General features: G+C 41.1%; 1 protein-coding gene across 1 annotated transcript in view; it reads right to left on the bottom strand.

Annotated features, from left to right (window-relative positions):
- Positions 1-1,148: 1,148 nt before the first annotated feature.
- TDRD5 (tudor domain containing 5) overlaps positions 1,149-9,313 on the bottom strand; it is a 91,619-nt gene continuing 83,454 nt past the window's right edge. Inside the window, exon 18 of the mRNA XM_041747784.1 lies at positions 1,149-1,199. Within this exon, the coding sequence (XP_041603718.1) occupies positions 1,156-1,199 (44 nt within the window). The 3' untranslated portion in view covers positions 1,149-1,155. The remainder of the gene's footprint in view (positions 1,200-9,313) is intronic.

The following is a 9,313-nucleotide window of genomic DNA, read 5'->3' as shown; positions in this document are numbered from 1 at the left end:
AAAAGTTAATGGCATTTTGATAGGTATTGCACTGAATGTGTAGACTGTTCTGGGTAGCACTGGCATTCTAACAATATTTTTCCAATCCATGACCATGGAATGTTTTTCCATTTCTTTGTCTTCCTCAATATCTTTTAATAAGTGTTCTATAATTTTTAGAGTATAGATTATTTACCTCTTTGGTTAGGTTTATTCCAAGGTATCTAATGGTTTTGGTGTAATTAAAAACGGAATCAATTCCTCAATTTCTCTTTCTTCTGTCTCATTGTTAGTGAATAGAAATGCAACTGATTTCTGTGCATTGATCTTATATCCTAGCATGTTGCTGGGTTTTTGACATAAGGTATCATGCTATCTGCAAAGTGTGAAGTGTGAGAGTTTGACTTCTTCCATGCCAACTTGAATATCTTTTATTTCTTTTTGTTGTCTCATTACCGAAACTAGGACTTTTAAGTACTATGTTGAACAACAGTGGTAAGAATAGACATCCCTGTCGTGTTCCTGACCTTAGGGGAAAGCTCTCAGTATTTCCCCATTGAGGATAATATTTGCTGTGGGCTTTTTGTATAAGGCTTTATGATATTGAGATGTGTTTCCTCTACCCCTACACTGTGGAGATTTTTAATCAAGAAAGGATGCTGTATTTTGTCAAATCTGTTTTTATGCATCTATTGAGAGGATCATATGGTTCTTGTCCTTTCTTTTTTTAATACGATGTAAAATGCTGTTTTGACTTGCAAATGCTGAATGACCCATGTAGCCCAGGAATAAATCCCACTTGGTCATGGTGAATAATCATTTTAATGTACTGTCGGACCCCTATTGGCTAATATCTTGGTGAAGATTTTGGCATCTATGTTCATCAGGGATATTGGTCTGTAATTCTTTTTGGTGCCATCCTTGTCTAGCTTTGGAATCAAGATAACGTTGGCCTCCTAGAATGAGTTTGGACATTTTCCTTCCATTTCAATTTTTTGAAACAACTTCAGAAGAATAGGTATTTGTTCTTCTTTAAATGTTTGGTAGAATTCCCCTGGGAAGACTTTCAGCCCTGGACTGTTGTTTGTTGGGAGATTTTTTATTACTGCTTCAATTTCTTTGCTCGTTATGGGTCTGTTCAGGTTTTCTATTTCTTCCTGTTTCAGTTTTGGTAGTTCATAAGCTTCTAGGAATGCATCCATTTCTTCCAGATTGCCTCACTGTTGGCATATCATGATGAAGAAATTTAACATCTTTTCATAGTTAAAATTATACTTCATGTCACCCTACATGAGTAAATTAGAAACGAGGAACTACTTACTCACTGACATTTGTCTGGAACAGGGGAGGATTGATTAAGAACTGAAAGTTGACTCAGTTGAGATGGGGGTCAATGGAATGTTTTCTCCTTGATAGAATTCTCAGGATTTTGGTTAATTTGAGAATTAACTCAATATCATATCACTTTGTAACATAGGATCTAAGAAGTGCCTATTTGGTCCTAGATACTTAGAGCTTCATTTCCTTCATTGCCTCTCCATAAGGCAGGCACTCCACAAAGGATTACTAGATAGTCAAGTTTTCTGGGAATTTTTATAGAGAAAATGACTGGGGTTGGGGATAAAGTTATAAGTGAATCCTGCAAGATCCTAGTTTTTTTAGCTGTGGAAATTTTATTAATCTTTAAAAGTAATGGCACTGGTCATTCAGGCCTGAACATTCCTATCATTCTGGACAGTCTGCCAGGCCCACCCTGAGCATTCTGTTGAGACATGATTTACCAAAATGATTGAAAATAGTGTTCTTGTCTTGGTGCTCAAAGCATAATTTTTTTTCCCAATAAAATTTCATTTTTTAAAAACTTTTGCAACTCTTTTTTTTTTTTAATTTATGATAGTCACAGAGAGAGAGAGAGAGAGAGAGAGAGAGAGGCAGAGACATAGGCAGAGGGAGAAGCTGGCTCCATGCACCAGAAGCCTGACGTAGGATTCGATTCCGGGTCTCCAGGATCGCGCCGTGGGCCAAAGGCAGGCCCTAAACCACTGCGCCACCCAGGGATCCCTGCAACTCAACTCTTATTTCCAGATTCCCACCTCATCAAGGTAATAGGAATAATATATGAACAATGTCAAAACAAGTTTAAAATATTTCCTCATAGAATATTATTACCAAGGAAGAGAAAGCACTATATTAAGCCGAAGATAAAGACTGATGGGAAAACCTTCAAGCTGTTGAAACAAGTGCTCAGAGAGCAGATTCACTCCCTTGTTAACATACACTGTAAAGAAGAAAAGAGGGGCAGGGAGGATTTAGTCAGGAGCATAGATTTCACTCTAAGACACTAATAGTTACTAAGAGTAATGGGTAAATTTGAGCCTAGTGGCTAAATCCTAACTCTAAGAAGTGCACCCAGGGTCAGTGCTGCCAAGCTAGGGGGCTGGGCAGGGCACTCTAGCTGGTCATGGAATACACTGAGCAAAGTTAGAGAAGAAATGAAAATGAAAATGAGAGAATGCTCAATCAGAATGGCCCACTGCCAGTGTAACCAGGCTGGTTCTGCCTTAGAAGATCCGCTGGGTTCAGGCTTCCCTCCACATCCCTGGGCTGTCCTGGGAGGTATCCTGAGTTCTACTTGACATCTGGTCATTTTCTTTCAAGAGAGAAAGAACGAGTTCTTACTACTGGCAAATAGTTGATCTCAAGGCCTTTTTTCTTCCCCCCGTATGCCTGGTCGGTTGCACTAGGAAGCTATCTTCTTTTAGTAAAGGATGAGCTCTTTTAACAAATTTAATACCATGGAAACAGGAAGTTACACAGCCTGTGTCAAACAGACCCGTCATCAATTTTCATTGAATTAGAAAATGAGAGCCCTCTCATCTAGTGACAGATACGTGCTGATGGTCCACCTAGAATGCAGGGGGGAAGGGAGAAAACCATCCTGCCCCCAAAGACACTTCTTTCTTCATCTTTCTAATTTATGCATTTGAACCATGTTACTACAACACCTCGGCGACTGTCCTAGATTTTTCTAGTCAGCAACTGCATATTAAGGCCGTCATTTCTCTACTCAGTAATTCAGGATCATAATAGTTCAGAAATAAGGTAGGTTGAAAATTTATATAAAGCTATCGAGTAAACATTATTATCCTAGTTGTAATGATTTTTGCTCCTGGGATGTGGTAGAGGGCAACGATTTTCAGCAGCAAATATGCTCTGTGCCCATGCGTACACTCACATATCCTCCCTCTCCTGCTCCACCTTCCTGTTGGCGTCATTCGAGACTGACGCCAACAGGCTTCCTGCGCTTGCTTTAATTTATCTGTGCAAGTTACCGCACCGGGGTCACAGAGAGGTTACAGTAGATGTTCTTCTCATTGCTCCTGCTTAATATTCGCTTGGCTTTTCTCTTGGGGGTTGTCAAAAGGGGAAAAAACCTAGGGGAAAATGATGGGATAGAAGGGGCACCTGGAAGCTTTCTTTGGAAAGGGGCAAATATGGCCAGTCAGGCCCTATCACCTTTAATTTGATCAGACAGGCAGGAACCTCACTGTAAGGTCCTTCTAAGTAGGAGTTATCTCACTTATAGTCGGATCCTTGGAGTTTTGCATAAGTATCAGCACATATAAAAGAAACAAGTTTTTTTGTTAGAGGGCAATGTGGAGGGTCCAGGGACATGGTCAAAGCCCAGGCAGAGAGATGTGGACAATCCTGTGCCTTGATTCAGAATGCCCCCAGGACAAAAGGATGTTGCAGCTGGGATGTAAGTGCATTCTCCACCTCAGGCAATCATCTCTCCAGGCTCTACACTCTCAGGTTCTTCAAATATTTGTCCTAAGACAAGTTAAAAACAGAGGGGATATATATATCATGCAAGGGAAAGAAACCTAGGCTTTTGAAATCATTCAACAAATACATATCATACACTGTTGTTTTAGCCTCTCAGGATTCAATGAGCAAAGCATACAAAAACACTTGCCTAGGGACACCTGGGTGGCTCAGTGGTTGAGCATCTGCCTTCAGCAGGTCATGATCCCAGGGTCCTGGGATTGAGTCCCACGTCAGGCTCCATGTGGGGAAGCCTGCTTCTCCCTCTGCTTATGTCTCTGCCTTTCTCATGAATAAATAAAATATTTTTTTTAAAAGCACACTTGTGGGGAGTTTAATCCTGGTTGATGGATCAGACAATAAATAGAGAATAAAATGGTATATCTTATATTAGAAGTTAGGTGCTATGGGGAAAAAGAGGGTGAGCAGGATAAGAGAGGTGATCAGGAGCAAGGGGATTAAACAATAATTTTCAAAATGACTTCTGTGAGAAGATTCAGATAGTGGAAGGAGAAAAGCCAGACAAAGTCAAAGGTGGGGGCTGCCCGACTATACTCAAGGAAAGCATGGTCAGTGTGGGTGGAATGTGGTGAACAAGGGGGAGATTGTAAGAGATGAAGTCAGAGAGGCAATGGGGCATGTCATTTAAGGCCTTGTGAGTACTGTTGGCAGATTTAGCAACTAAAAACATAGATTCCCAGTTAATTTGAATTTCAGATCCATAATGAATATTTTAAAAGTACAATTATGTCCCAAATATTGCATGAGACATACTTATACTAAAAAACTGTTTATCTGAAATCCAAATTGAACTGGGCATCCTGCATTTTATCTAGCAACACCACCACTTGAACGCCATTGCAGGGACTCTGAGGCAAACTGGGAGCCCTTGGAGGGTCTTGAGCAGAAGAGGGATTCCAGTAGACTTAAGAGTTTGAATGGTTCTCCCTGGCTGTTTTGTACAGAACAGAGGAATGAGCGATGTAGGGAGCGGGGGATCTAGACGAAGATGTTGAAGTAACCCAGGCTAAACACAATTCAGACCAGGTGGTAGGAGTGCGGGTGGTGGGAAGAGGTGCAACCCCAGATACATTTTGAAGGTGTAGCCAGTAGGATTTGCTGGCTCACTAGGTGCAGGGTATGAGAGAAAGAAGAATCGGTGATAACTCCAAGGATTTTGGTCTGCATAGGTAGACAGAAGGAGTTGCCACACTTTTTTTTACAGAAGGCTCTGGAGGTGGTGTGGTTTGGGGCACAGGTCGGGGGACATTTTGGACCGGCTAAGTTTGAAATGGCATTTGTTTATCTGAGCAGAAACGCCATGGAGGAATTTGAGTATGGAACTCAGGAGAGAGCTCTCAGCTAGAGATATAAATATAAATATTAAATCTTTGGGATGTAGATGGTAACTAAAGCCATAAGCCTGGAGCAGCTCAACAAGAAAGTGAGGACTGCTGCCCTTCAGCATTGAGAGGTCAAGGTGAAGAGGAGGAGCCAGAAAAGGAGGTGTGTAGGACTGACCAACAAGGAAGAGGGAACCCTAGAGACTGTGATGTCCCTGAAGAAGAGGAGTGCCAAATGATACTGACAGGTTGGGCAAGGTGAGGACTGAGGGCTGACTACTGAATTCAGCTATGTGGAGATCACTGGATACCAGAACAGGAGCACTTCTGGCAGAATGGTGTGGGCAGAACTGAAGTGGGTTAAAGAGGGAATAGGAGAAGCACAGTGGAAGACAATATAGATAACTCTTTGGAGGAATCAGCCATATTTAGTTCCTGCAACTGACTAAATGTGATTTCATTTTCTGAGCTACAGGTTTCTCCTCTCATAAAAAAAAAAAAAATAGAGAAGGATGCAGTGAAAATTAAATATGTAGAAAATACAACGTAAAGTACTTAGTAATTTTATATTAAAATTATTGTGACACAGTGTTAATTTCTGGCACAATATAGTGAGATAGCCAACCTTTCTATGACTCAAGTTCCCTATCTGTAAAATGAGTAGTGCTGTTGTAATGATTAAATGAAATAATCTACATAAAGCACTTGAAACAGCTTATGGCACATTATATGAACACAATAAAGCTCTTACCATCCAAGCAATTCTCTTATGAATACTGGTCTACCCCTTTTGTAAATGCAGTGCACCCAGAAGTGAACAGGGTGAAGAACTTACAAAATAATCTCCCGTCTTGGGTAATAACATCCTTGTGCTAATGTGATCTAAACTCATTAACTTTTGATGGCAGCTGTCTCTGCTGCTTTGCGACGTGTAAAGCCCTCTACAAGTGACAGTTATTTTAACTGACTCAAGATCTCGTTGTAAGTTAAACCCACTCTCTACACCAAGGATCTTACTTGTCTTCACTTGAAAGTGAAGTCACAAGGGCTAATGGTTGTTTTCTATCTCCGTGGAGGACCTGGAGAGCATACAGTCTTAAACACAGAATGTAGAATTCCTGCAGGCATTCTTAATCATTTCTGAGAATCTGGGTAGCCTTCCCCCAGAAAACACACACACACCCAAAATTTAATGCACTGGAATAAGAAAATCCCTTTATGTAAAGACTCACAATGTGCCTAAAGTATAAGAATTTTGCTTTCTTTTCCCTATAACAAACTTATAAACAGGTCAGAACCTGTCTGCCCTGGAGAATACAAAATAAAGATGGAAAGGTGATTTCTTTTTCTTAAAATTTTTTCAACAGAGCATGTTAGAATTAGTAGTTGTCACTTCCAAATATGAGTAGAGCCTTGTTGGTGTCTCCCCACTGCCTTCAAGGATAAAAAGGAGCCATGCAGCAGGAAAGTTTAAGCTGTGTAAGAGGCAGCTTTATGTAAGGCTAAATTGGAGAAATTTTAAACTGTGGGAAAGATGATCACCCTATGAGAATTATTTTAAGACCCTTATTCCCTCCACCTAAATTCACTTTGTCACTCAGCTTGTTTTATCAAGTAAAAGGAGAGGTTGGACTTCCAACTCAACAATCCTACAGTGCTGTGAAAGAGGAAAGATTTGGCTCTGGGCTTGGCAAAAGAACGTCTGTCCTCGAGCGCCACCTGGCAGTGATGAGAGGGCAAAACTGACTCTGTAAAGTGCTTCATTTCACATTTCACTTTTAGAACAAAAAAAGTTTTGTTTTTTTAATCCAGTGTGCATTATTTCCTTCATCAACTCTACTCTGAGGAGCAATTCAAGTAGAGGAATCCTAGGTTCATAATCCCTAAATTAAAGTTGTTACAGGGTTTTCTCACAGTACTTCCGCTCCATTTCAGCAGCTGTTCCTGAAAGCTTAGCTGTGTGTCCACTGGAAGGAAAGCCTGAGCAGTATCACAAGCAAGCCCTCAGCCAAAGTCCTCTACTAACACCAGATCACCCTAACATTCCTGCCGACTCCTTCCAAGGACATCCGGAAATTCAGTTCTGTTCAGATTTCACATCAAGGATCCAAGATAAGAGGACTACTGTCCGGTTAGCAAACAATAAAGTGTTACCACTGGCTCCACCATTGTGTGTGTTGCTTCAACACTTCGCAGACTGCCGTAACATTTGGCCCTTCCTGAGAGAGGGGGAAGAAAGGCCACCACAATTCAAGTATGTGATACCTCCCACTAAATATCATAAAGATATTTAGTGGGAAAGTGCCACCATGGGATAGAAAAGAATATGACAATCAAATGAAGATCGTGTGTGGGAAATAGGGAGTTGCTAATCAGTGAGGTTAAAGCTTCAATAACTCAAGATGGAGTTCTAGAGATCTGCTGTACATCCCTGGGCCTCTAGTGAATACTGTATTGTGTTCCCGAAAATATTTAGTGGATAAGCCTCATGTTGTATTATTACAATTTGATAAAATTTTTAAAAATCAGTTGCTGTAGGCTGTCATGATGCTGCTTCTAGCACAGTAGTTCTCAACTTCTTATTCCCACACCAGTCTGTCTCAGTGGCCCCCTGCATCAGGTATGCCTGGGAGAAGGGAGGGGAGGCTGGACGCTGAGCTCCACTAGCGAGAGGCAAAAAGGCAAAGGAGATGGATGGCAGGGCTGAGTTGGCAGCCTGACTAGTCTGAAAAAGTGCTGTCCTCACTGGCAATCTGTTCCTCTAACCACCCCCGCCCCGCCTTGAGAATCACCATTCTAGAGGCAGGACATGCATCCAAGTGGTTTGTCCTAATCGGGACAGAGTTGACATTATCCTCTTGCACATTGGTTCGGAGCCCTTCCTGCTCATTGAGCCATAGGAGACCACTTAAATCAGGACCTTTGGGGGACGATGTGATCCAAGCTGTGCAAGTTTTTGAACGTTCCTCGGGGTGATTAAGATACAAGGCCAGGCTTGCAAACTGCTGCCCTACCTGCTGCCTCAGTAATGCTTGGTCATGGTTAGTCGCTGGCATTTTATTCTTCAGTGGGAATCCATAATTTAACTTTTACCAGGGAACAAATTTAAAGCTAGCAGTAGTTTCCCTGCTCATTTCTTTAGTTGCATTAATGTTTTTAAATCACATGTTCTCACACTACACTGAATTCAAAACAGAAAACATTACAACATTAATCTCCAAAGAACTAATGGCAGAAAAGTCACCAAAAAAACAAAAGGTAAGAGAGTTCTCTTGGTAAAGAGAACGGATTCTTGGGTTTCTTTCATTTCCCTTTTCCCCTGGAGTCATTGCTTTGGCAGGGTCCAGCACCACCACAGACCTGCCCCACCCTCCTTACAACTCAATTTAGCACCAAACTAGTTCCAGGAAAAGCAGTTTACATCCAAACTAATATATAAATCCCTAAAGAGCACTTTTTTTTAAAAAAAAGATTCTATTTATTTATTAATGAGAGACACACACAGAGAGAGAGAAAGAGAGAGAGAGAGAGAGAGGGGCAGAGACACAGGCAGAGGGAACAGGCTCCATGCAAGGAACCCAACATGGGACTCGATCCCAGGTCTCCAGGATCAGGCCTTGAGCTAAAGACAGAGCTAAACCGCTGAGCCAGCAGGGCTGCCCATAAAGAGCACTTTTAAATGCATTTGTTTCATCACTGAAACTGGGTCTGTGGTGCTGAAAGATTTTCTGGAAAATGAACTGGGATGTCAGAGGTATGTTTCCATGAATAAAGAAGGATAAACTAAAAGGAGCCAGTTTGACAAATCAAACTTTTCTGCAAGGAGGCCACAGAGGTTGATTGCTGAGAAGCTGCAAGTATCAAACTGCCTTTTCTTTTTTGCCATTTTCTCTCACAAACCGAACCAGAAAAATAACTAAGTATGGTTTATGCAGAAAAATAACCTAGACAAAGTATGTGGTCATTCTACTCAGTTCTCTTACCTAGAGAACATGCTCTTTATTCAAGTTTATGTAAAGTTTAAGTAGGATGTTTGTTCATGTTTGATTAGACTCCTTCCAATAAAGTCCTCTGTATTATCAATATTCAGAACATAGCATTGTAGAAAAAAGATCAAGATTTCATTGAACCTTACTTATATCCTATTCTGTTTACTCATTCATCTA

The sequence above is a fragment of the Vulpes lagopus genome, chromosome 1 (genome assembly GCF_018345385.1).
Source record: "Vulpes lagopus strain Blue_001 chromosome 1, ASM1834538v1, whole genome shotgun sequence".
Taxonomy (NCBI): Eukaryota; Metazoa; Chordata; class Mammalia; order Carnivora; family Canidae; genus Vulpes; species Vulpes lagopus.
This window is presented reverse-complemented; position numbering and strand designations above follow the sequence as displayed.